The following is a 27,831-nucleotide window of genomic DNA, read 5'->3' on the forward strand; positions in this document are numbered from 1 at the left end:
ATTCAAGCCTTATAAAAAAACGCGCCAACTTCGACCATCCCGCCGGCGATAAGGCCCAAAAAATCGCCAATTCCGCGCCAGCCGTCTTATGATGTACCCCCCGCGTCGCTGTGTCCGATTCCTACCTCCTCCTTCACCCACTTCTTCGCCTCCTTCAGACACAACCCTCTCTGCCTGCCATAAAAGAGCGCCAACGAGGGCAGACAACAGGCGTTCGATCGTCTGGCGTAGTGAGTCATTCCATCCCTACGTCTATACCATAAACCAACGCCAGTACGAGCAGTCAAATGCGCCTGGCGTTACCCTCATCTCAGTGATAATGGCAGGTTTGGTGGTGAGGGGGTTACGCGACGCTACCTATACTAACGCACTCAATGCCTTTTGTCTGCCAGCGCTCTTTAAGCACAGGAGGGGATTCTCTCTCTCTCTCTCTCTCTCTCTCTCATTAAAAGCCTCAGTCAACACAATATTTAATCAGTCGTTCCCGCCAAAATTGTAATAAAACTTCCCGCCAAAATACACACAAGTTCTTCCCGCCAAAAGTTATGATAATACTTCCCGCCAAAAATTTTCATTAATAATCCGACAAATGAGGAATAATGCCACAAATAATGACACAAACCTTCAGTCGAAAATAAATAGATATAAGTCCTTACCGTCCAAAACAGATACAGGTCCTTCCCGTCCAAAACAGATACAGGTCCTTCCCGCTTTAAAAATATATTTAATATCAGGTCGGCCAACAGACAGAGAGCGTTTTGTGGGAAGACGCCGCTCATCGCCACCCCGTCACTTGCCATCCCCTTGTGCCAATCACCCCAAGCGAAGCCTCAGTTCATGGAGGGACTGTTCATATATTGAGGATAAATTTTAGTGGAGGCTGTGTGTGTGTGTGAGAGAGAGAGAGAGAGAGAGAGAGAGAGAGAGAGAGAGAGATCACAAGCATACAAAGCCCCTCTCCCTACCACCCACACACACACACACACACACACACCACACACACACACACACAAACACCACAACCCCACCACACACACACACACACACACACACTTCTGAGCCACACACACACATACACACACTTCTGAGCCACAAAGAGTCAACCATCTCGCCACCTCATCTGATATTCTACGCGTCTTCAAAATTTAAATCACTCCATCTATCTACAACCCGGGACCCTGGTTTATCCATTTAGCCAGACGAACCAGAAGACACAGTTACACAACCAGTTAATGTATTCACCAGTTACCAGTCAAATACAGTTAATGTATTCACCAGATAACAGTTAAGCAGTCAATGGTATTTGACAGTCAAGATTGGTAAGTGTATTCAAAGGGAAGAAGTCAATTTATATGTATTTACCAGTTACCAGTCAAACACACAATGTCCCCAAACAGTTTACAGTCTATAACAGTTCACAATATCAATCAACTGACAGGAAAGTACAATTAATGTATCCAAAATACACACACACACACACAGTCAAAAGCGACAGTCAGCCACAGTCAGAGGAGTTTTGTGGGCGGGGTGGGTGGGCGAGCATGGTGGAGTGGAGGCAGCCAGGCAGGGTGGGGTGGGCCAAACCGGGTGGGTGGGCTAGGCAAGGTGGTGGAAGGGGTGGGTGGAGCAGGCAGATGGGCTGGGCGAGGTGGGTGGAGCGAGGAGATCCCAGTGGGCAGGGGTGGGTGAATTGGGCAAGGAGCAAAGGTGGGTGGGCGTGGGTGGGTGGTAGTCTGACTGGGTTTGAGTACGTATATAACGAGGGAATCTTACTGAGTTTTCGTCGCTATTGTCAGTGGATGAATATACAGTTACAACAGTCACAAACAGTCAAGAGGTAACATAAGAGCCAGAATAGCTTTGGGTATACAGTTACTGAGTGTTAACAAAGAATGTGTGAGATATTATAAACAGTCACACCTCAAGAACAACAACAGTCACACACACACACACAGAGACAGTCAGGGAACGAACGACAGTCACCTGAGTTACAAGAGCTTTAAGAACTGTCTGAGTGGTAGACAAAGTTAAGGGCTGGGATGAGTCAAGCCAATTATTTTGCTTTAAGGGTGACAGTCATTCTTTTCCACACACACACACACACACACACACACACACACACACACACACACACACACACACACACACACACACACACACACACACACACACACACACACACACACACACACACACACACACACACACACACACACACACACACACACACACACACACACACACACACACACACACACACACACACACACACACACACACACACACACACACACACACACACACACACACACACACACACACACACACACACACACACACACAACACACACACACACACACACACACACACACACACACACACACACACACACACACACACACACACACACACACACACACACACACACACACACACACACACACACAGGTGAGAAGCACTACAAGTGGGCTCCTAAGCCATAAAAGATCCTGGAAGCTGGGACCAACTTTAAGCTGAGTGTTGTGGGTGGGTGGGTGGAAGTGAGAATAGTGGAGTGAGAAGAGTATGAGTGGGTGGTGGTCACAGGCCTCAACAAATTGTCACTCCACAGCTCCTCACAGTAATGCATCACCATTATCAACAAGTGGTTCTGCCTGGTCCCTCTCCCTCTAACTCTCTCACTGATGGAGGGGAATGGAGTGGGGGGGGGGGGGGGGGGGTTCTCATCTCCTCACTCCTGTTCTCACTTCAAAAAATTCACTCCTCAATTCTACCCCACAGCTTCTCTCTCCCCCTTTCACTAGCCTCCCCCACTCACTGTCCACTCTCCCCTTTCCTGTCCTCCCCCTCTGTCCCACTCTCCCCTTTCACTGTCCTCTCCCCTTTCACTGTCCTCCCCCTTTCACTGTCACTCTCCCCCTTTCATTACCCTCTCCCCTTTCACTGTCACTCCCCACTCACTGTCCTCCCCTTTACTGTCACTCCCCCCCACTCACACTGTCCTCCCCCCACTCACTGTCACTCCCCCCACTCACTGTCCACACTCCCTACTCCTGTCACTCTCCCCCTCTCACTGCCCTCCCCCTCTCCTGCCACTCCCCTCTCCTCCAGCTCCTCCTCCCTCATCCAGGGAGAGGGAGGAGCAGGGCAGGTGTGTAATCAGTGCACATAAACCAGGTGAACCAGATGCCTGGATTATGGATACAATGACGGTGACTGGGAGGAGGAGGGCAGGAGGAGGGGCAGGAGGAGGGGGCAGGAGGAGGGGGGAGGAGGAGGAGGAGGGAGGAGACAGGAGGAGGGGGGAGGAGAGACAGGGAGGGGGAGGGGGAGACTTGGGAAGGAGGAAGAAAGGGGAGGAGTGGAAAAAAAAGATGAGAGGAGGAATAGATTGAGGCGGAGAAGGGAGGAGAGGGAGGGGAAGAAAGGGGAGGAGAGAAAGTATAAGAGAGAGAGAGAGAGAGAGAGAGTCAAGGCTCCACCTCTTCAAATCTCTCACACCAACACTTCCTCCTGTATAGATAAAACACACACACACACACACACACACACACACACACATATCCTCATTCTGTGATCTAAGGAACATGAATAGTGAATTTTGCTTGTGAGGCCAGATAATCTGTGAAAAACTGACAGAATGTAAAAAAAAAAAAAAAAAGAATAGAATCTTGTAAAAAAAACGAACCGAATCATGTAAAAACACCAAACCGAATCTTGTAAAAAAAAACGAACCGAATCATGTAAAAACACCAAACCGAATCTTGTAAAAAAAATCATGTAAAAAAAAAACTCTAAAATGTCCACAAAAGGAGAAGATTGACCCCAAGGCCTGGTGGCCCTTCTGTAGTGTTCTGTGACGTGGATGAAGTACTAAATATCTTGGTTGTTGGTGTTGGTGTTGTTGATGTTGTTGTTGATGTTGATGTTGTTGTTGATGTTGATGTTGTTTTTGTTGTTGTTTTTGTTGTTGTTGTTGTTGTTGATGTTGATGTTGTTGTTGATGTTCTTTTTGTTGTTGCTTTTGTTGTTTTTGTTGTTGATGTTGTTTTTGTTGTTGATGTTGATGTTGTTGTTTTTCTTGTTGTTTTTGTTGTTGATGTTGATGTTTTTGTTGTTGTTTTTGTTGTTGTTGATGGCCACCTGAGCTGAAAGACCCCACAGTCAGAGTTCATTCACAGTACAAATCAATAAACAAAGACGACCTCCTCCTCCTCCTCCTCCCTCACTAGCCAACAGCAAGCATCAACACAAGTCTACTATGTTGACCAACACTTGATTTAAAGAGGGGAGGGGAGGGGAGGGGAGAGGGAGGGGAGAGGGGAGAGGGGGAGAGAGGGGGAGAGGAGGAGGGAGAGGGGGAGGGAGGGAGAGAGGGGAGGGGAGGGGAGAGGGGAGGGAGGGGGGAGAGGGGAGGGAAGGAGAGGGAAGGGAGGGAGAGAGGGGGAGGGGAGGGGGGAGAGGGGGGGAGGGAGGGGGTTGAAGAGGCTGGATGGGGGGAAGGAGGAGAGAGGGGGGGAGGGGGTTGAAGAGGCTGGGAGCTGGGGGAGAGGGGGAAGGAGGGAGAGAGGGGAGGGAGGGGGGGGTTGAAGAGGGGAGAGGGGGGAAGTAGGAGAGGGAAAAGTGAGGGAGCAAAAGGAGGGAGGGGGGCTGGAAGAGGGGAGAGGGGAAGGGAGGAGAAAGGGGAGGAGGGGTTGAAGAGGGGGAGGGTAAGTGGAGGAAAGGGGAGGAGGGGGTTGGAAGAGGGGGACTGGGGTGAGAGGGAGAGGGGGAAGGAGGGAGGAGGGAGTTGAAGGACTGGGGAGAGGGAAGAGGGGGGAGGGAGGAAGGAGGGAGGGTGTGTGGGGAGAGAGAGAGGGGGAATGAGGGGACAGTACCAAACAAGTACGAGACGTGTTTCCCTTAAGAAATTCAAGACCTATTAAGACCACCCAATGTGTTGGTCTTATCCATCCCAGACCACCATATAAAGACCCCTCAGTGTGTGTGTGTGTGGAACAGTATATAGTAACCTTAATTATGGAGCAACAATAACATACTCACCTCCCCTACACACAAAAACATCCCCCACCCTCACACAAACACCCACACCCCCCCACACACACTCCAACCCACTCCCCCCCAGCAAAAATTCCTCCCGAGCACAAGTTAACGACACACAAAGCCCCGGCACTAAGCTTGAGGCCACGTTCTTACTGACACTAATTCCTTATAAAGCTGAGGGTTTTTTTTACCCCCCAAAGAAAACAACTCATGACCCACCATTTCATTTTTTTTCATTTTTTTTTATTTCGGTAATCCGTTTATTTATTCATTCCCTGGTTTTATGTTTTTATTTTTATTTTATTTTTTTTTCTGGTGATTTTTGTTGTTGTTGTTTTGTTGTTGTTGTTTTGTTGTTGTTGTTGTTGTTGTTGTTGTTGTTGTTATTGTTGTTATCTTTCCTCATTCTTGTTTTTAAGCGGTGTTGCTAATTCTTTGTCCTATATATGCTGCTGGTGAATGTTATGTATTTCCTTCTTTGTGTACGAACCTCTGTCCTGTATGGCAGTGAAAAGTGACATTACCCACATGAATCTGACCGACGTATATGTATGTATGTGTGCGTGTGTGTATATATATGTACATGTACATGTATATGTGTATGTATATATGTATGTGTATGTATATGTGCGTGTGTGTGTTTACATATATGTATATGTACTGTCAATGAATATGATGCATCTCTTTGTGTACGAACCTCTGTCCTGCATGGCAGTGAACAGTGACATTACCCATATGAATCTGACCTCTATACATATATAGTTGTTAATGAATATGATGTACAGTATTTCTTTGTGTATGAACCTCTGTCCTGCGTGGCAGTGAGAGGTGATACCACCCTCAGTGTCAAGACCTGACTGAATTACTCAGAATAGGCAAACTGTACTACAAGCTCTGCCAATAAATTTGTTAAACAAAAAATTTGTCCTTGTTCTTATTTACTTACACACACACACACACACACACACACACACTGAAGTACACTATCACAACACAACCTAGTTTAATGGTTCAGTATTTACCAAGTGTTAATTAAGTCTTAAACAACATAATTGGGTAAAAGCAGAGAGTTTACAAGCGTCATTACACAGCACCACCACCACCACACTTTGTATGTAGAGTAATTGTTGCCAAGTTAGAGGTAGTGACCCGTCTCTAGCAGTGATGCCAGACTAGTGGTCATGGCGACTATGGAGACGAGGTGAGCGAGACAAAAGGAGAAGATATTGAGATATTATCTAACTTAATCTAACCTAACCAAGACAAACCTAACCTAACCAAACCAAACCAAACCAAACCAAGCCTAGCCTAGCCTAGCCTAACCTAACCTAACCAAACCAAACCAAGCCTAGCCTAGCCTAGCCTAGCCTAACCAAGCCTAGCCTGACCTGGCTAACCCCTAACCAAGCCCTGGCCTGGCTAGCCTAACACAACCAAACTGAAGCCTGGCCCTAGCACAAGCTGGCCTAGCCTAGCCTAGCCTAGCCTAGCCTAGCCTAGCCTAGCCTAACCTAACCTAGCCAAACCTAACCTAGCCAAACCTAACCTAGCCTAACCTATATACAGGTCAATAAGTTTTAAGGAGAAGGAGGACAACATCATCAACAACAACAACAAAATAAGAAACTTAAAAAAAAAGAAAATAAGAAGAAATTATAGAGAAGAAAATATGATAAAGAGAAAGAAGAAAACAGGATAAGAACGAAGACGAAGAAAGACACAATAAATAGCATTTTATACCCACTAAGATCAAGTGGCCAGACAAACCAACAAACAAACACAGCTCACCTCAAGTGCACCTACGAGTGGGGGGGGATAACACAGGCCAGATGAGGCTCTTGTACAAGCTTATAGCGAGAGTCTCATAAGAGAGTCTCATCAACGCCTTAGTAACGATACTGTGGCAAAACATACACACATACCGTACATACATACACAAACGAATATTAATCATAACATACATACACTTATGCTCATGCCAAACACACACACACACATCCTTGACCACCGTAGGGTCGAAACCTATTCAGGCGCTGCTCCTGCTGAGCACCTGCCTCCCTTGGCCAATGTTCAGCCCATTCCCCAAGTCCCTCTCCCCGACCCATCCTCACCACCGGGATATCAACATACTCAAAAGTGACAATTTCGTATCGGAAAGAAGTGGGATCAGTGTTGAACATTGATGAACAGTGTTTAAGCCTGTGAATTCAGCACTAGACAGTACCATTGAGAGCCGTGACCCACCAGTGAGATAGGCACCCCTGGGAAGTGACCACCATCTTCTGACCAGGAGGTGCTAATCAGTCCACCCTGGGAACAATAGTGGATCGGCTTCACACCTGACTGCGAGATAACACAACACCACCCAGAAAGGTGAGGTACTGTGACACCACCCCACACCACCTGGTGTCCCCATGACCACGTGAAGTCCTTCATATCAACACCCGAGGACGAGTTACTACACCACGTGAACACCACACCACCTGGTGTCCCCATGACTACGTGAGGTCCTTCATATCAACACCCGAGGACGAGTTACTACACCACGTGAACACCACACCACCTGGTGTCCCCATGACCACGTGAGGTCCTTCATATCAACACCCGAGGACGAATTACTACACCACGTGAACACCACACCACCTGGTGTCCCCATGACTACGTGAGGTCCTTCATATCAACACCCAAGGACGAGTTACTACACCACGTGAACACCACACCACCTGGTGTCCCCATGACTACGTGAGGTCCTTCATATCAACACCCAAGGACGAGTTACTACACCACGTGAACACCACACCACCTGGTGTCTCCATGACCAGCCCGGGCCATCAATTGTAAACTATAACAATTTGTATGTTCAATCATTGTTCCTTCTTCTTTCAGTAATGAAAGCTTTTGTTAAACGACCCACCCACCCCATGTCTTTGTATGTAATAAGTCATTTTTGTACAATGTATATTTTCAGTCGTTGGGATTCAGAACTTTTTAAATAAACAGTTAATTATTATTATTATTATTATTATTATTATTATTACTATTATTATTACACACGAATATTAATCATAACATACATACACTTACAGACACACACACACACACACAATTTACATTAATGTCCTATAAACGCCATTATTATTATTATTATCATTATTATTATTATTATTATTATTATTATTATTATTATTATTGCGTTCGTCCTCCTCTCCGCTTGTCCGTCTGTCCGTCACACTGTCCATCCAACCTGTCTATACAATACAGTGACCTTTGACCTTTACACAGATCCCATACCTTGAACACATCTCATTAACCTACACTAATTAAGGTCGAGTCTCTACACCCTTCTGAAGCCGTGAGTCTTAACACAGGAGTCTCCGTATTCACACAAACATCCCAGGTCTGAATTCTGTCTCTTAACTGGTGGCATAATGAGCCTATCCAGTTGAGGTAGAGCCTCAATTCAATTTCTATGCCAATTAGGTAGGCTGTTTTACCTTCATTTGTGAGGGAATTTCAATGTGGGAAGCTTTCAGGGTAGGGTAGGGTAGGGTAGGGCAGTTGACTTTAGGTAGGTTAAGAGTCCAACTATTTGACCATGTTTTAACCAAGGTTAGGTCTAGTCAGGTCAGATCAGATCAAGTCAGTTTAGGTTAGATAAATACAGGTCAGGTTAGGTTGTCAATATAGTTTAGATAGACCAGGTTAGGTCAGGTTAGGTTTTGTTAGGTGTGAAGGGCAATATCTAGCAGTCAAGATACCGGAAGTTGCTCACCACAGCTCAACACACACTAATTCATTGTTCTCAGGGCGACCTGCTCTTGTAATTGACTTATCAACTAAGCCCCTCCCACTTTTGGCTTCCTTAGCAACCGTTTTACAATCCCTGATAGCTGATTGGTTGCTATAAGTAAGACGAGCCCCTCCTTAGCAACCGTTTTACAATTCCTGCCTGCTCATTGGTTAAATCGAGTTCCTCCTTAGCAACCGTTTTACAATCCCTGACATCTGATTGGTTGCTAAGTGAGTCGCGACGCCACATCACCAAACTCACAACCATTGTTTTTTTTGTGTAATGTTTCCGATAATAATTTATTTTTTAAGGCAAAATTACAGGTTAGTGAAGAATCCTACAGTGGGCAGAGCTTGTGGATTGTGGTCAGAAGTCAGTGCCTGGCGGGGTTGACTGAGGAGAGCTACTGTATTGCCTGGGGGAGGGAAGGAAGGGAAAAATAAGAGGGGAGAGAGGAGGGAGAGGGGGGAGAGGAGGAGTAGAGAGGAGAGAAGGAGGGAAGGAGGAAGGAAGAAGGAGGAGGTGGAAGAATGAGGAGGTGAAGGAGGAAGATGAGAGAGTGAAGGAAGGAGGGAGATGCAGGAGGGAGTGTAGAGAGGTAGGAAGGAAGGAGATAAGCGAAGGAAGGAATCTTGGTGTTGTGACGTGATTGAGTGAATGATATGCGTTCTTACACCACCAGCTAGGGGAGGGGGAGGGCAGGGGAGAATGAAGGGGTGGGAAGGAGGGGGTCAGGGGAAGAAGGAAGGAGGGGGGAGTGGAGAGAGAGAGGAGAGAAAGGGAGAGTGGGAGCAGGGGGTGGAGGGGAGGAGGGAGAGAGGGAGGGAGAGGGGAGAAGGAGGGAGAGGGTGGGGAGGAGAGTAGAGGGAACTTAACTTATAGAAGCCTTAGGTTAGGTTAGGTTAGGTTAGAGTAGTTAATCTTACGGTGAAATAAGCTGGAGGGAGGTGGCCTAATCTTCAGGTGATCATTGAAACTAAGGTACAGTCATTAACCTCATTATAGACAGGTAAATAAAGGTACTGACTGTAACACGTAACAGAGAAGAGAAGAAAGAGAAGAAAGAGAAAGAAAGAAAAATACAATAACATCTCCGTCTAAAACACACACACAACACACACACACACCACACACACACACACACACACACACACACACACGACTCTGCATCAAAAAAGATACCCCAATTTCTAGGACCCCTCCTATCTTCTCACAGACTCAGAGCCCAGATGAGGTTCCGGGTTCTTGGGGGGGGGTGGAGGGAGGTAGGGAAGAGAGAGGAGAGAAAGGGGGTGGGGGGGGTGTCCCAGAAGTTCAGGTATTCAGTGAGAGTGAAAGAGTTCTCACGGATGGATCAACACAGCCAATAGGTTGAGTACTGCAGGTATGAGAATGGACCTGGCTGGCTGACCCGAGTGACCTTGTGCTGCTGGTAGTGGTGGTGGTGGTGGTGGTGGTAGTGGTGGTGATGGTGATGGTGGTGGTGGTGGTGTTGGGATGTGTGTTTGTGAGGGAATGTGCTGGTATAATGTAATTGATGGGGATGTGATTGTGAAGGGATGTTAAGGTGCTTGTAGAGAGAGACGAAAGATGTGCTTGTGACTGTGTCTATCCTCGCTGCTTGTATCCAGTAGTTAGACGAGACCCTCCCAGTGCTTGTAGATAATAGCTATACCTTGTGCTTATAGACTAATATTGTAGAATGAGACTACACCTAAAAATACGGGCATTACGGAGCTTGTGGACTACAGCTACATCTACAAGCGGTTATATGATACTTGTAGGCTTGTTCTTATAGAATATACTGCTAAATCTACAACCTGTCCTCTAAACTACGGCTACACCCACATCACAACACCTCTTCCGTGCTTGTAGAGAACTGCTACAACTACAACACATCCCCTCTTACAAACCCAACAACTGTCTGCTTGTAGAATTCCGCGATAGTTAAAACAGAGATCCCTTGTGTGTGTGTGTGTGTGTGTTGTGTGTGTGTGTGTGTGTGTGTGTGTGTGTGTTACTGATTGTGAATGAAGGTCGGGGTGGGTGGGGGAGGGTAGGGTAGTGGGTGGGGGGTGAAGGAGGGGGAGGAGGGGTGGGGAGGGGGGCGTAAAAACAGAAGACGACCTCAGTTCCTTGCGTAATGAGGATAAAATATTGCGTAACCTATAACAAGTATCGAGGAGAACTTACGCAACAGGATAGGAATTGCGTTAAGTCCCGTCATTCTGATAACTGCTAAACCCGGAGGTGGTGGTTGGGATTGCGTAAAATATCCCAAGACGAGTCGTGTGTGTAGCGTATAGTCTGGCATAGAGAGAGGATTAAGTGTGTGTGCGTGTGTGTGTGTGTATTTTGATGTGGGAGGGGAGGGAAGAACGTGAGATTATGAACGATGGGAAACTTAATGTCATTCTGGGAGACAAAGAGATTCTATAAATGAATGGGGGGAACATTATCGCGTGTTTACATTAAATTAGGGATGTGGTGCATCACTCATGGTGTTTATATTGAGTTATAGTTCTTGATGTAATGATGACTACTACTACTACTACTACTATTATGACTACTTCTACTTTTTTAAACATGACCGCCAGCCTCCCCCACACCTTCGCTGCCATTTTATTACCTTAAAATTAAATATCCTAATACAAAAGTCTCTACTCTATCTGTGTTGAGTTAAGCCACAGATCTATGCACCATTCAGTGACTGTTGCCTCATAGTCAATATCTGCGACCGTTGTTTGCTTTGGGGCCGATGTTCTCGTTCCCCTGAGGCAGATCAATGCAAACCTAAGCAGAGAAGGACAGTCGACATCTCTACCAAGCTGTAACATAGCTTCTGGGCTGCTGGTTCTGTTTAGACAACACCTCGACCAGTCTTGCATGAAAGCATCTTGCACTTGGGTCCCGTCCCGCCAGAGGAGTGAAGCCGCCTTGATTAATATTCTGAATTCTCTCTTAATTCTGCACCGTCATATCAACATCACCTAAAACAGAATACCATTACAACTGTGCGATTAAAACAATAAAAACTGGTTAGTTACAACCTACCAATTAACAATAATTATAATCATCACAACATCAGAAAACAATACACACATCAAAAAAAACAACACACCATACACTCTTCAAACAACAACATAATACAAATAACACATTAACCACAAAATCACATTACACTAACCTAACAAAAACTATTCTAAACAACACTCAACACAATAACAACCAACATGACTTCAACATAAAACAATTATCTATAAACAGAAAGCAACAACAGCAACCACAATCAGCAACAATAACAAGAATTTGCAACAACAACAACAACAGTAGCAGTTCAACCAAAGGAAGTGTGAGACGTGAGGTGAGGGGGTGAGGAGGTGTGAGACGTGAAGGGGTGAGGAGGTGTTAGACGTGGTGAGGGAGGTGTTAGACGTGAGGGTGAGGTGTTAGACGTGAGGGTGAGGGGGGTGAGGAGGTGTGAGACGGTGAGGGGGTGTTAGACGTGAGGGTGAGGGGGTGAGAAGTGTGGCGTGAGGGGGTGAGAGGTGTTAGACGTGAGGTGAGGGGTGAGGAGGTGTGGACGTGTGAGGGGTGAGGAGGTCTTAGACGTGAGGGTGAGGTGGTGAGGAGGTGTGAGACGTGAGGTGTGAGGGGGTGAGGAGGTGTGAGACGTGAGGGGTGAGGAGGTGTTAGACGTGAGGGTGAGGGGTGTGTGAGACGTGAGGGGGTGAGGTGTTAGACGTGAGGGTGAGGGGGTGAGGAGGTGTGAGACGTGAGGGCTGAGGGGGTGTGAGACGTGAGGGGTGTTGGGCGTGAGGGTGAGGGAGGTGTTGGACGTGAGGGTGAGGTGTGAGACGTGGGGTGGGGGGGGTGAGGAGATGTGAGACGTGAGGGGTGAGGTGTGGGACAGGGGGGTGAGGAGGTGTGGGGTGAGGGGGTGAGGAGGTGTGAGACGTGAGGGTGAGGTGTGAGACGTGAGGGGGGTGAGGTGAGAGACGTGAGGGGGGTGAGGAGGTGTGAGACGTGAAGGGTGAGGAGGTGGGGGTGAGTGAGGGGGAATAATGATGCCTCACTCCTACGTCATCCGTTGTGTAATCTCCTCCATTTCCTCCATCCCCTCCCAGATCTTCCTCCCTCTCTCAAGTCTCTGCTCTACCCTCCTTCCCCTTCCTCCCCCCCAAGTCTTCCTCCTATTCTCCTCCCATCCTGAGTCTCTCTCCCTCCCTCCCCAGGTCTTCCTCCTCTTCCTCTTTAAGTCTTCCTCTTCTTAAGTCTTCCCTCCACTTCCCTCTTCCCCGTTGTAGTTCATCATTTTCCTTCCCAGCTATACACCCTCAACATTAAGCTCTCTTTCCCCTCTTCTTCACATTCCTTCTCCTCTCCCCTCATTCTCTTCGTTTCTCCTCTTCTTTCCTCATTCTCTTTTTCCTCCCCCAACATTTTCTTCACCCTCTCCCTTCCCCTCTCTCTCTGTTATTCAGCGTCCTCCTCCCCTTTATCCCTTCTGTTGCTGCTTCTGTACTTGTTTGTATGGTAAACAAGTGAGGTGTGTTAAAGACCTATTTTACCTGTGTTTGCTACTGTGTTTGTTTGTGTATTTGTTTGTTTACGTTAAGTTACTTTCATTTTTGTTTGTTTGTTGGACTGGTGTACAAATGAGAGTGTGTTTGTTTAGTGTTTGCTTAACGGGTAAACAATTGAGTGGCTATATTGTTTGTTTGCTTGACGTGCAAACAATTGAGTGTGTTTTTGTTTATTTGCATAAATGGTGTATAACTGAGTGCTTGCTTGTTTATTGTTTGCTTGGCAGGTAAACAACTGAGAGTGTGTTTGTTCGTTGTACACCTCAGTATGTTTACGCCTGTATATCTTAACTCTAATTTATTTGTTTGTTTGTTTATACACACTTTATTATTACCCACGTTGTCTTTGTTCGCCATTTCTTTGTTTATCTGTCTTTGTGCGCTTAGCCTCTACTTGTTTATTTGTTTACACTCATTGTTGCCTCTGTTTACATTTATTTCTTTGTGTGTTCTTGTCCATCTTGTTTTTTTCATGTTTTTGTTTCTTTGTTTACTCTATCTATCTGTCTGTCTGTCTCCTATATTTGTTTACTGTCTGTCTGTCTCCTTGTTTACACCTTCACTGTCACGCGAGTTTCCTTCTGGCTATGCATAAGTCAATCCTTCGTTCACGTCTCGGATTTAATCTCGTTGTCCTGGCCGAGAGAGAGAGAGAGAGAGAGAGAGAGAGAGAGAGAGAGAGAGAGAGAGAGAGAGAGAGAGAGAGGTCCGTAACCTTTGAGTGGTTCTCGAGGGGTGGCCAGATTTAGCAGACCCTTGAAGATTACGTTCAAGGACCACAGTCTATGGCCTCGAGAACGACTTAAAATACCCAAGAGAGAGTAACTTGTATGGTGGAGACGGTACATGGTATAACGCTGGTACAATGGTAGTGGATGGTACAAATGTGGTACAATATATGGTACAATGGATACAGATGGTACAACGGGTGCAGATGGTGCAACGGCAGATGGTACAACGGGCAGATGGTACAACGGGCAGATGGTACAACGGGTGCATGGTACAACGGGTGTAGATGGTACAATGCGCAGATGGTACAACGGGTGTAGATGGTACAACGGGGATGGTACAACGGGTGTAGATGTACAACGGGCAGATGCACAACGGGCAGATGGTACAACGGTAGATGGCACAACGGGTGTAGATGGGTACGGGTGCAGATGGTACAACGAGTGCAGATGGCACAACGGGTGTAGATGGTACAACGGTGCAGATGGCACAACTGCGAGATGGTACAACGGCAGATGGTACAACGGGTGCAGATGTACAACGGGCAGATGGTACAACGGTGCAGATGGTACAACGGGTGTAGATGGTACAACGGTAGATGGTACAACGGGTGATGGTACAACGGGTGCAGATGGTACAACGGGTAGATGGTACAACGGGTGCAGATGGTACAACGGGTGCAGATGGTACAACGGGTAGATGGTACAACGGGTAGATGGTACAACGGGTGCAGATGGCAACAACGGGCAGATGGTACAACGGGTGCAGGTACAACGGTGCAGATGGTACAACGGGGCAGATGGTACAACGGTGTAGATGGGCTGCAGATGCAGGACAACGGGTGAAGCGGCGTCAAGGGGGCAGATGGTACAAGGTGCAGATGGTACAACGGGTGTAGATGCGGACAACGGCAGATGGTACAACGGTGCAGATGGTACAACGGTGCAGATGGTACAACGGCAGATGGCAACGGGCAGATGGTACAACGGGTGTAGATGGTACAAGGGTGCAGATGGTACAACGGCGCAGATGGTACAACGGGTGCAGATGGTACAACGGGTGCAGATGGTACAACGGGTGCAGATGGTACAACGGGTGTGATGGCGTGCAGATGGTACAAGGAGGCAGATGGTACAAGGAGCAGATGGCAATAACGGTGCAGATGGTACAACGGGTGCAGATGGTGGCACGGGTGCAGATGGTACAACGGTGCAGATGGTACAACGGGTGCAGATGGTACAACGGGTGCAGATGGTACAACGGGTGCAGATGGTACAACGGGTGCAGATGGTACAACGGGCAGATGGTACAACGGGTGCAGATGGTACAACGGGTGATGGTACAACGGTGCAGATGGTACAACGGGTGTAGATGGTACAACGGGCAGATGGTACAACGGGTGAGATGGTACAACGGGTGCAGATGGTACAACGGGTGCAGATGGTACAACGGGTGATGGTAAACGGGTGCAGATGGTACAACGGGCAGATGGTACAACGGGCAGATGGTACAACGGGTGTAGATGGTACAACGGCGATGGTACAACGGGTGCAGATGGAACAACGGGCAGATGGTACAACGGCAGATGGTACAACGGGTGCAGATGGTACAACGGCAGATGGTACAACGGCAGATGGCACAACGGGTGTAGATGGTACAACGGGTGCAGATGGTACAACGGGTGCAGATGGTACAACGGGTGTAGATGGTACAACGGGTGCAGATGGTACAACGGGTGCAGATGGTACAACGGGTAGATGGTACAACGAGTGCAGATGGTACAACGGGTATGGTACAAGGAGGCAGATGGTACAACGAGGTAGATGGTACAACGGTGTAGATGGTACAACGGGTGCAGATGGTACAACGAGTGCAGATACAACGGGTAGATGGTACAACGGATAAATGGTACAACGGTACAACAGGGGAGGTACAACAGAGAATGGTACAACCTGGAGGACGGGGCCTGTCATCACCTGTTACATTTCCGTACCTACGGAGAGAGAGAGAGAGAGAGAGAGAGAGAGAGAGAGAGAGAGAGAGGAGAGAGAGAGAGAGAGCAAAATTAATACCAGCAGCCAATTAGTCAACACTCATTATCAGATCAAATTAATTTAATATACACACACACACACACACACACACACACACACACACACACACACACACACACACACACACACAATCAAAACACGAGACTTAAATCTATTCTGTTTACATCCAGATGTTCCCTGATTGGTCCCTGGTGGATCCCTGTGGACTTTCTCGACCAATCATACGTCAGGAAATTTACATGCACATATATATATTGCAACTATAACACGGGAGGTAAAGCTGGGCGTGTCTCTGTCCCTACCTGAGGGAAAAAGAAAGGAGGGAGGGGGAGGGAGGAGGGGAGGGAGGGAGGGAGGGGAGGAGGAGGGGGGAGGGAGGGAGGAGGGAGGGAGGAGGAGGGAGGAGGAAGGGAGGGGGGAGGAGGGGGAGAGGGAGGAAAAGGAAAAGGAGTTTTAAAGCTGAAAAACTACAAATTACTTTTCCTTATTGTCTCTTCTTCTTCACTCTCTCTCTTACTTCCTTCATGTACTCTTTATTCATTCATCTCTACCCCTCAAAGGACAATTCTTCATGTAGACTCTCTCTCTCTCTCTCTCTCTCTCTCTCTCTCATTTTTTTTTTCTTACTCTCCTTTGCCTCACCCTTCTTTATTTCCTTCCTTTCTCTTCCCCTCCCTTCATTCTCTTTTCCTTCTTTCCTTCCTCTCATTCCCACCCATCTCTTACATCACTCTCTTTTCTCTGTCTCTCCTTCCATCCTTCCCCTCCTTGTCTCTCATTCTCTTCCCCTCCCCCTCAGACACACCTAAGCCTCTGAAGACGTAATAATTAAGAAATTATTCAATCAAGAGGATGTGATCTGGGAGGAGAGGGGAGGGGTCGGGGAGGTGAGGGGTCGGGGAGGAGAGGTGAGGGGTCGGGGAGAGTGGAGGGGTCGGAGAGGAGGGTGAGGGTCGGGGAGGAGAGGTGAGGGGTCGGGGAGAGGTGAGGGTCGGGGAGGAGAGGGTGAGGGGTCTGGGGAGGAGAGGTGAGGGGTCGGGGAGGAGAGGAGAGGGTCAGGGGAGGGAGAGGGAGGTCGGGGAGGAGGGTGAGGGTCGGGGAGGAGAGGTGAGGGTCAGGAGAGGGGTGAGGGGTCGGGGGAGGAGAGGTGAGGGGTCGGGGAGAGAGAGGTCAGGGTCGGGAGGAGTGGTGAGGGTCGGGGAGGAGAGGTGGGGTCGGGGAGGAGAGGTGAGGGTCGGGGAGGAGAGGTGAGGGGTCGGGGAGGAGAGGTGGAGGGGTCGGGGAGGAGGGTGAGGGGTCGGGGAGGAGGAGGGTCGGGGAGGAGGGGTGAGGGGTCGGGGGAGAGGGGTCAGGGTCGGGGAGGAGAGGTGAGGGGTCGGGGAGGAGAGGTGAGGGGTCGGGGAGAGGGTCACAGGTCGGGGAGGGTGAGGGGTCGGGGGAGGAGAGGGGTCGGGGAGGAGGGGTGAGGGGTCGGGGAGAGAGGTGAGGGGTCGGGGAGAGGGGAGGGGTCGGGGAGGAGTGGGTGAGGGTCAAGAGGGGTCACGGGTCGGGGAGGAGGGTGGGGTCGGGGAGAGGTGAGGGGTCGGGGAGAGAGAGGGGCAGGTTTGGGGAGGAGGGTGAGGGTTCGGGAGAGGGGTCAGGGGTCGGGGAGGAGTGGTGAGGGGCCGGGGAGGAGGGTAAGGGTCGGGGAGGAGGGGAGGGGTCGGGGAGGAGTGGTGAGGGTCGGGGAGAGGGTCACGGGTCGAGGATTGATTTTTTATTTTTAATTTTGTCGTTTACAGCGGCTACTTATAGTGCACCCCACACGCATCCTGTGAGCGGTAGCGCAAAAGGATTAGAGTAGAGTTTACAAGGGTCGCATAATAATTAACCCCGTTGTCAGGATATTATGGCACTGAATGTTACACAGCATTCATTTACCATTATTTGTTTAGTTCTATACATAAATGGTAACTTATTCACAAATGGCAGGAGCAGGGAGGCAGTATGTCTGGCCCTCACACTTTGTTATTCACATTTACGTGGGAGGTATTCCACATTGTGTATTTGGTTCTATACATGAGAATTGATATAGTTACTAAGTGCAAAAAAAGTGGATACAATCTTAATATGTCGGCTATCTTGCTATTAGAGATGAAGTGTTATGCCATTTCACACACAGTGTGCTTGGACCTGTCCCTAAAAGGTTCTATCTTCACACAGTCGAGAGGCTCAAGTGTGTGGCCATATGTCTGGCCACACACTTTACATCTAGTCTTGTTAACATCTGCTTGAGGTACATACTAAAGGTACTTATATCCCAATCTAAAGGGTTACACAGGGGGCCGAGGAGGAGTGGTGAGGGGTCGGGGGAGAGGGGTCACGGGTCGGGGAGGAGTGGTGAGGGGTCGGGGAAGGGTAGGGTCGGGGAGGAGGTGAGGGGTCGGGGAGGAGGGTGAGGGGTCGGGGGAAGCAGGCACAGTAAGGGAAGCAGGCACAGGTAACCCACACCCTTGTCCTAGTACTTCCCCACATGTGGTTGAACTGTCGGTTTGTTGAGGAGGCAGGAGGGGTGAGGGCGGTAGTGAGGGTGAGGGGAGCAGGAGGGGTGAGGGCGGTAGGAGGGGTGAGGGGCGGTAGTGAGGGGTGAGGGCGAGGGGTGAGGGGCGGAGTGAGGGGTCAGGGGCGGTAGTGAGGAGGGAAGGAGAGGGAGGGGTGGTAGTGGGGTGAGTGAGGGATGCCAGGGAGTGAGGGAGAGGAAGTATACTGAGCTTGGAGGAAGTTTACCACCACTCACACACACAACCAATGGACACCAGAATGTCCAAATAAAGCACAACAACGCTCCACCTAGTCAACGCTCCACCCAGTCAACGCCTCCCAGTCAACGCTCCACCCAGTCAACGCTCCCCCCAGTCAACGCTCCACCCATCAACACTTCCCTAATCAACGCTCCTGCCAGCACTTAACACGTCATCAGAGGCCATGTGTTAGCGCCAGGGTCCGACCTCCTCCCGCCATGATCGCTTCTCCTTCGGCCAATCACGCTTCCCAGAATTACACTTTCCAGGTACATGGCAACCTTGTGGTGAAGGAGGTGTTGCCGCTCTCAACTTTATTTATTTATTTATTCTTTTTACTTACCCAGTCGGTTAGGCAGCGGTGTTGTAATACTTTTCATAAGAGAGAGATATAACGAGCCACCATTACCCACTGCCAGGAACTCATTAGTGATTGCTGTTTCCATGAATTGAGATTTTGAGGTCAATATGGCAATAATAATGGTGTTGCTGTCTTTAGCTCCCACGATTTTATTTATTTATTTATATAATTATTCACTCAATTATTTTGTAACTTAGTAAAGATCGAGTATAGTTGGCGAGTATAGTTATCAAATTAAGGTATAACGTGGTAGTATTGTCATCTTTATTTCTTGAATCATTGAAGATTAAATAACTATACTTGGTACCTCGGGTGAAGATGCTGCCATTCGTGGTGTCAATATTTAATCTATTTAATTACTTTTAGGATCTCCAGCTGTTAATTCTAGTGGTGATTGAGGAGAAGCTGCAGCATACACACAACATGTCAAAGCCCCTCTCTTCCCAGAATTGAAGGCCTGCGAGTGCGGCTGTCTTAGGTTCAATAATTTATTCACACATTTCTCTATTTCGAGTTAATCTATCAATCTATTATTTCAACCCATTTATTTCCACCTAAAGATTAACCACCCTAACACTAACACTAATCTAACCTAACCCCAACCTAACACTAACCTAACACTAACCAAACCTAACCCACCCTAACCCTAACCTAACACTAACCTAACGCTAACCAAACCAAACCTAACGCCAACCCAACCCAACCCAACCCAACCCAACCTAACCTAACCTAACCCTAACCCAACACTCAACCTAACGCTAACCAAACCAAACCTAACGCTAACCTAACACTAACCTAACTCCAACCTCTAGCCCTAACCTAACGCTAACCAAACCAAACCTAACGCCAACCCAACCCAACCGAACCTAACGCTAACCTAACGCTAACCAAACCAAACCTAACGCCAACCAAACCAACCCAACCTAACACTAACCTAACGTAACCCAACCACACGCTAGCACTAACCTCAATTTCACCTCACCTCTTCCCCCAAATAGCTATAAAGTAGTTAACCTTTTGGGGCATTTTATTGTTATTTCTTTTATAATAGATTAATAGACAGTACAGTAATAGAAAACACTTAACTCTATCTATATTCATACAATAAATCTGTAAAAAAAAAATCTGAAGCTACAAGTTAAATCCTTTAGAGACAAATCTGGCCAGACTCATATTCCGATTTCTATTTCAGATTTCTAAATTACAATCAGATCCTCAATACTCAGATTTATTTCTCTAATCTGAATCTGATCTCCCACCAATCCTGATTTTCTTATTAAAATGATTCTCCTGATTTCATATTTGTAAAGTCGAATTTCGGATTTTTCTGATTTCTTAGTTAAATTTGTCTTATTTTTTTCTTAACTTATTTATGTAACTTTGATTCCCGTCTATTAAAGTTATATTGTATTGTTTAAAATTGACAGTGTGAGGGGAACCACTGGGGGCTTCACTGGTGAGGGGAGAGTGAGGGAAGGGCAGGACTTAAGGGAACAGGAAGAGAGAGGGAGATAAAAATGTGAGAGAGAGACAGAGTGTGTGTGTGTGTGTGTGTGTGTGTGTGTGTGTGTGTGTGTGTGTGTGTGTGTGTAACATACCAGGCCACACCATGAATGCCATACTGTCTGCCCAGGGATAGTCGTTGGTCTGGCAGGCGTCCCCTCCCCACCTCCCCAACTCCCAACACACGTCCTCTGACGCCCCCCACCCACACACTGGTGCCCACGCCCTAGACCATGCCCACGCCCACCGCGGCATTCCCTACCTATGACCCCCACACGCCCTCTGCTACCCACGCCCACCACCACACCATACCTATACCACACGCCTTTCCTACCCACGCCCAACCGCTTCCTACCTAACCTTCCACACGCCTTACTCTACCCAAACATTTCCTACCCATGTTCCTACACACGCCCACCTAAGCCCTGCTACCCATGCCCCCACACGCCCTCTTTCACCCACGACCACCATACCCGCCTTCCACGCCACCCTTCGCACACACGCCCGAGGGAGAACGGGAAAAGAGGGAGAGACACCCACGCCACAACACACGTTCACAGCTGATATTCCCTGCCTTGACCCACGCCCTGTGTACCCCAGGGCCAGGAGAGAGGCGCCACACACACACTAGAGAGAGAGAGAGAGAGAGAGAGAGAGAGAGAGAGAGAGAGAGAGAGAGAGAGAGGAGAGAGAGAGAGAGAGATAAGAATGAAACAAGGAGAAGATTGGAAGAGATTAGAAGAGAGGATGAGGAGGAAGATTAGAGAGGGGAAAAGGGGAAATCAGAGAAGGGGAGAAGATAAGAGGGGAAGAGGAAAAGAGAAGGTGAGACAAGTAGAGGAAAGAGAGGGAGATTAGAGTAGGGGTAGAGAGATAGGAGGAGATTATGGCAGAGGGGAGATTAGGGAAGGAGGGGAGATTAGAAGGAGGGGATTAGGAAGGAGGGGAGATTAGGAAGGTGGGGTAGATTAGAGGAGGGGAGATTAGGACGGAGGGGAGATTAGGAGGGAGAGGGAAATTATAGCAGAGGGAAGATTAGGGGAGGAGGGGGGATAGGACGGGAGGAGAGATTAGAGGAGGGAGATTAGGGAGGGAGAGGAAATTATAGCAGGGAAGATTAGGAAGGGGAGATTAGAAGGGGGGGAGATTAGGACGGAGGGAGATAAGACGGAGGGGAGATTAGGAGGAGAGGAAATTATAGCAGGGGAAATTAGGCGGGAGGGGAAGATTGGGACGGAGGGGGAGATTAGGAGGGCGAGGGAAATTATAGCAGAGGGAGATTAGGGGAGGGAGAGGAGATTGTGGCAGAGGGGAGATTAGAAGGGAGGGGAGATTATGTCCCAAGTCTATTCGAGTCTAGTTATGTTAGTTTAGGTTAGGCCAGAGGTAGGTTAGGTTAGGTTAGGTTAGGTTAGGTTAGGTTAGGCTAGGTTAGGTTAGGTTAGGTTAGGTTAGGCTTAGGTCGTTAAGACAACCTCTCTATAATGTAATCATACTAGATAAAGAGGTGGTAGTAGCGGGGTTTAGGTCTACTGAACTAACCGCCCCGTAAATTTGCTCATTTAGGTAGGCTGGTAGGCTTAATATAGGCCTATATATACTGTACAATAACACTGGGCTTCCTAATAGGGATGAGAATAAACAAAATTCAACAGAATAGAAATAGGGTGGAGAGGAAGAAGAGGAGGAGGAGGAGGAGGAGGAGGGGAGCCATGGTGAGAGAGAAGAGGGAGGAGAGGAGGGAACCATGGTGAGAGGAAGAGAGGAGGAGAGGAACATGGTGAGAGAGGAAGAAGAGGGAGGAGAGGAGCAATGGTGGGAGAGAGGAAGAGGAGGAGGAGAGGAGCCATGGTGAGAGAGGAAGAGGAGGAGGAGAGGAACCATGGTGAGAGGAAGAGGGAGGAGGAGAGGAACCATGGTGAGAGGAAGAAGAGGAGGGAGAGGAGCCATGGTGAGAGAGGAAGAGGAGGAGGAGAGGAGCCATGGGTGAGAGGAAGAGGAGGGGAGAGGAGCCATGGGGAGAGGGAAGAGAGGAGGAGAGGAGCCATGGTGAGAGAGGAAGAGGAGCAGGAGCCATGGTGAGAGAGGGGAAGAGGAGGGGAGCAATGGTGGAGAGAGGAAGGGAGGAGGAGCCATGGTGAGAGAGGAAGAGGGAGGGAGGAGCTGGTGAGAGAGGAAGGGGAGCAGGGAGCCATGGTGAGAGAGGAAGAGGAGGAGGAGAGGCTGGAGAGAGGGGGAAGGAGGGAGAGAGGGAACCATGGTGAGAGAGAGAGGAGGAGAGAGAGCCATGGTGAGAGAGGAAGAGGAGCAGGAGCCATAGAGAGAGGAAGAGGAGGGGAGCCATGGTGGAGAGAGGGGAAGGGAGGGTGAGCAGGAGAGAGGAAGAGGAGGAGGAGCCATGGTGAGAGAGGGGGAGGCAGGGAGCCGGTGGTGAGAGAGGAAGAGGGGAGAGGAGTATGGAGAGAGAGGAAGAGGAGCAGGAGCCAAGGGGTGAGAGAGGAAGAGAGGAGAGAGAGCCATGGTGAGAGAGGAAGGGGAGGAGGAGCCATGGTGAGAGAGGAAGAGGAGAGGAGGAGAGAGCCAAGGGTGAGAGAGAGGGAAGAGGAGGAGGAGAGGAACCATGGTGAGGAGAGGGGAGGAGCAGGAGCCATGGTGAGAGAGGGAAGAGGAGGAGGAGAGGAGCTGGCAGGTGAGAGGAGGAAGAGGGAGGGGGAGGAGAGGAGCCATGGTGAGAGAGAGGAAGAGGAGGAGAGAGGAGCCATGGTGAGAGAGGAAGAGGAGGGAGAGGAGCCAGTAGGGAGAGAGGAAGGGGAGGAGGGGAGCCATGGTGAGAGAGGAAGAAGAGGAGGAGAGGAGCCATGGTGGAGAGAGGAAGAGGAGGAGAGAGGAACCATGGTGGGGAGAGAGGAAGAGGAGCAGGAGCCATGGTGAGAGAGGAAGAGGAGGGGAGGGAGAGCGGTAGAGGAAGAAGAGGAGGAGAGGAGCCAGGGAGAGACGAAGAGGAGGAGGAGAGGAGCCAGTGGTGAGAGAGGAAGAGGAGGAGGAGAGGAGCATGGTGAGAGACGAAGAGGAGGAGGAGAGGAGCATGGTGAGAGAGGAAGAGGGGGAGGAGAGGAGCCAGGAGAGACGAAGAGGGAGGAGGAGAGGAGCCAGTGAGGGAGAGGAAGAGGAGGAGGAGAGAGCTGGTGGTGAGAGAGGAAGAGAGGAGAGAGCCATGGTGAGAGAGAGGAAGGGAGGAGAGGAGCCATGGTAGAGAGAGGAAGAGGAGGGAGGAGAGGAACCATGGTGAGAGAGGAAGAGGAGCAGGAGCCATGGTGAGAGAGGAAGAGGAGGAGGAGAGGAGCTATGGTGAGAGAGGGAAGAAGAGAGGGAGAGGAGCCATGGTGAGAGACGAAGAGGAGGAGGAGAGGAGCCATGGTGGAGAGAAAGAGAGAGGAGAGGGAGCCAGGAGAGAGGAAGAGGAGGAGAGAGCCATGGTGAGAGAGGAAAGGAGGGAGGGAGCCATGGTGAGAGAGGAAGAGGAGAGGAGGAGCCATGGTGAGAGAGGAAGAGGAGGGAGAGGAGCCATGGTGAGGAGGAAGAGGAGGAGGAGCATGGTGGGGAGAGAGGGAAGAGGAGGAGGAGCCATGGTGAGAGAGGAAGGGAGGAGGAGAGGAGCCATGGTGAGAGGAAGAGGAGCAGGGCCATGGTGAGAGAGAGGAAGAGGAGGAGGAGGAGGGGAGCCATGGTGAGAGAGGAAGAGAATTAGAGAAGGAAAAGATGCGTAGTTATTCCTCTCCCATTGAGCTGAAGTCTTTTCTTCTCGTGGTAGGAAATAAGAATATTGTTTTATGTATGTATATGTATGTATGTATGTGTTGAGTTTGTATGTATGTATTTATGTATGTATGTATGTTTCGCTAAATCAACCATATAAACCTGGAAAAAGCATACATACATACATACATACATACATACATACATACATATATACATACATACATACATATATACTGTATGTAGTGTAGATAAGGGAGGTGGGAGGTGGTGTCCGTCCCTCAGCACCTCCAACAGTGTTTCCGGGCCATTACTACCACCACCTGTTAATTACCTGTACACTCCCTCTCCTTCTAATGGTGTTGTTGTAGTGGGTGTTTTGTTGTTGTTGTTGTTGTGGTTGTGGTGGTGGGTGGGTGGTGGTGGTGGTGGTGGTGGTGTGGGTGGTGGTGGTGGTGGTGGTGGTGGTGGCTGTTGTGGTGTGGTGGTGGTGGTGGTGGGTGGTGGTGGGTGGTGGTGGTGGTGGTGGTGGTGGGTGGTGGTGGTGGTTGTGGTGGTGGTGGTGGTGGTGGTGGTGGTGGTGGTGGTGGTGGGTGGGTGGTGGTGGTGGTTGTTGTGGTGGTGGTGGGTGGTGGTGGTTGTTTATGGAGGAAGGAGAAAGTAGGGAAGGGAGAGGAGAAGAGAGGGGAATGGGAAGGAGAGGAGAGGGAGGAGAGAAGGAGGGGAAGAAGGAGACAGCTAGTGGAGAGTGGTAGTCATGACAACGGGCAGCTGAGTACTACCAACACACAAGTCAATGGCTGCCTCACCTCCCTCACCTGTGTGTGTGTGTGTGTGTGTGTGTGTGTGTGTGTGTGTGTGTGTGTGTGTGTGTGTGTGTGTGTGTGTGTGTGTGTGTGCTTACTAACATATTTCCAAAAAAACAAAACAAAACAAGATAGACTCGTTTGTTTACTTTACTTCTATAATTCTCTATAATTATTTTCTTTATATTTTAACCCATAAAATAACCTTTCCTATTTTATTTCTGAAAACAAGAAAAGGAAAAAAATTAAGAAAAAAGAAAACGAATACAATATTTTTCCCACTTTATTTCTGAATACACGAGGGAAAAAATATTAATGTAAATAAAAAAACCCTATTTTCCTTCAACAACAAAAAAATTCCTCCACCCCCAATTTTTTTTATATATATTAGAAAAAGTAAAAATGCAAAAATTAAAACGCAGGACAAATAATCTTCACTACTGAGTTATTTCCGGTAACTATATATTGAAGAGGTCACCTGAAGATTAGCACCCCTCATGCTTATTTCACCTGATGATTTAAAAACACCTTAGCCACCTGGTTGGGTTGGGTTGGGCTGATTGTTGAGTTGATTGGGTTGATTGTTGAGTTGGGATGGGTTGGGTTGGTTGGGTTGATTGACTGGTTGGGTTGCTGGGTTGAGTTGGGTTGCTGTGTTGGGTTGTGGTTGGTTGGTTGGGTTGTTGGGTTGGGTTGGGTTGGTTGGTTGGGTTGGGTTGGCTAGTATGGGTTGGTTGGGTTGGGTTGAGTTGTTGGGTTGGGTTGGATTGGGTTGTTGGGTTGGGTTGGTTTATCTTTCAGGTGATTCCTACTTTACGTGCTGATACACCGAGACCTGGGACGTCAGCTGCAACAAGCCTCAACTCCCTCACCTGACAGCTGACTCATCACCACAAAAGTCAGCTCTGAACACCTGAGTAAATAACCACTCCTCGTCTGAACCTAACCTAACCTAACCTAACCTAACCTAACCTAACCTAACCTAACCTAACCTAACCAAACCAACAACATTACGATACAAAATCATTACGTAACTGCAGCATAAGGTTAAACCCTCTTAATTAGCATAAATAAACCCGCCTTGGTTTATTTTTTGTCCTCAGCTGACATTTACTTCCTGCAGGCATTCCTGTGTCTGATTACATATAATTTAAACGCCTTACACCTTATACCTCACACCTTGTACCATACACCTTATACCTTCCACCTTATACCTCACACCTTATACCATACACCTTATACCTTATACCTTATACCTCACACCTTATACCATACACCTTATACCTTCCACCTTATACCTTCCACCTTACACCTTATACCTTGTACCTTCCACCTTATACCTTCCACCTTATACCTTCCACCTTATACCTTCCACCTTATACCTTACACCTTATACCTTCCACCTTATACCTTCCACCTTATACCTTGTACCATACACCTTATACCTTCCACCTTATACCATACATCTTATACCATAGCACCTTCCAATCTTTATAGCACCATACACCATACCTTCCACCTTATACCTTGTACCATACAATCTTATACCTTCCAATCTATACCACCTTAATCTATACCCTCACACCCACACCATATACCCAATCTTTATACCATACACCTTATACCATACCTTCCACCTTATACCATACACCTTATACCTTCCACCTATACCACACACATTGTACCACACAATTCCATACCTCCACACCTTACACCATATATACTTTTCCACCTTATACCACACTCTTACAATTTATACCTTCAATTTTATACCTTCCACCTTATACCATACACCTTATACCTTCACCTTATACCTATAATTTTATAATTTATACCATACACTATACTCTTCCAATTTTATACCTTATACCATACACCTTATACCATACACCTTATACCTTCCACCTTATACCTTACACCTTATACCTTATACCATACACCTTATACCTTCCACCTTACACCTCACACCTTATACCATACACCTTATACCTTCCACCTTATATCTTACACCTTATACCTTCCACCTTATACCATACACCTTATACCTTCCACCTTATACCTTCCACCTTATACCTTCCACCTTACACCTTATACCTTGTACCACACACCTTATACCTTCCACCTTATACCTTCCACCTTATACCTTATACCATACACCTTATACCTTCCACCTTCCACCTTATACCTTCCACCTTATACCTTACACCTTATACCATACACCTTATACCTTCCACCTTCCACCTTATACCTTCCACCTTATACCTTACACCTTATACCATACACCTTATACCATACACCTTATACCTTGTACCATACATCTTATACCTTCCACCTTATACCTTCCACCTTATACCTTGTACCATACACCTTACACCTTACACCTTATACCTTCCACCTTATACCTTACACCTTATACCATACA

At 48.2% G+C, this 27,831-nt stretch overlaps 1 protein-coding gene across 1 annotated transcript; it reads right to left on the reverse strand.

The window, feature by feature from the left end:
- Positions 1-14,203: 14,203 nt before the first annotated feature.
- On the reverse strand, positions 14,204-16,122 carry LOC121876107 (uncharacterized protein PB18E9.04c-like). Its single transcript, XM_042381044.1, has 2 exons — positions 15,105-16,122; positions 14,204-14,970 (listed from the first exon to the last, which is right to left on the reverse strand). The coding sequence occupies exons 1-2, from the start codon at positions 16,120-16,122 to the stop codon at positions 14,204-14,206; spliced, it is 1,785 nt and encodes a 594-aa protein (XP_042236978.1).
- Positions 16,123-27,831: the final 11,709 nt, after the last annotated feature.

This window comes from Homarus americanus, unplaced genomic scaffold, assembly GCF_018991925.1.
Source record: "Homarus americanus isolate GMGI-L3 unplaced genomic scaffold, GMGI_Hamer_2.0 scaffold34921, whole genome shotgun sequence".
Classification (NCBI taxonomy): Eukaryota; Metazoa; Arthropoda; class Malacostraca; order Decapoda; family Nephropidae; genus Homarus; species Homarus americanus.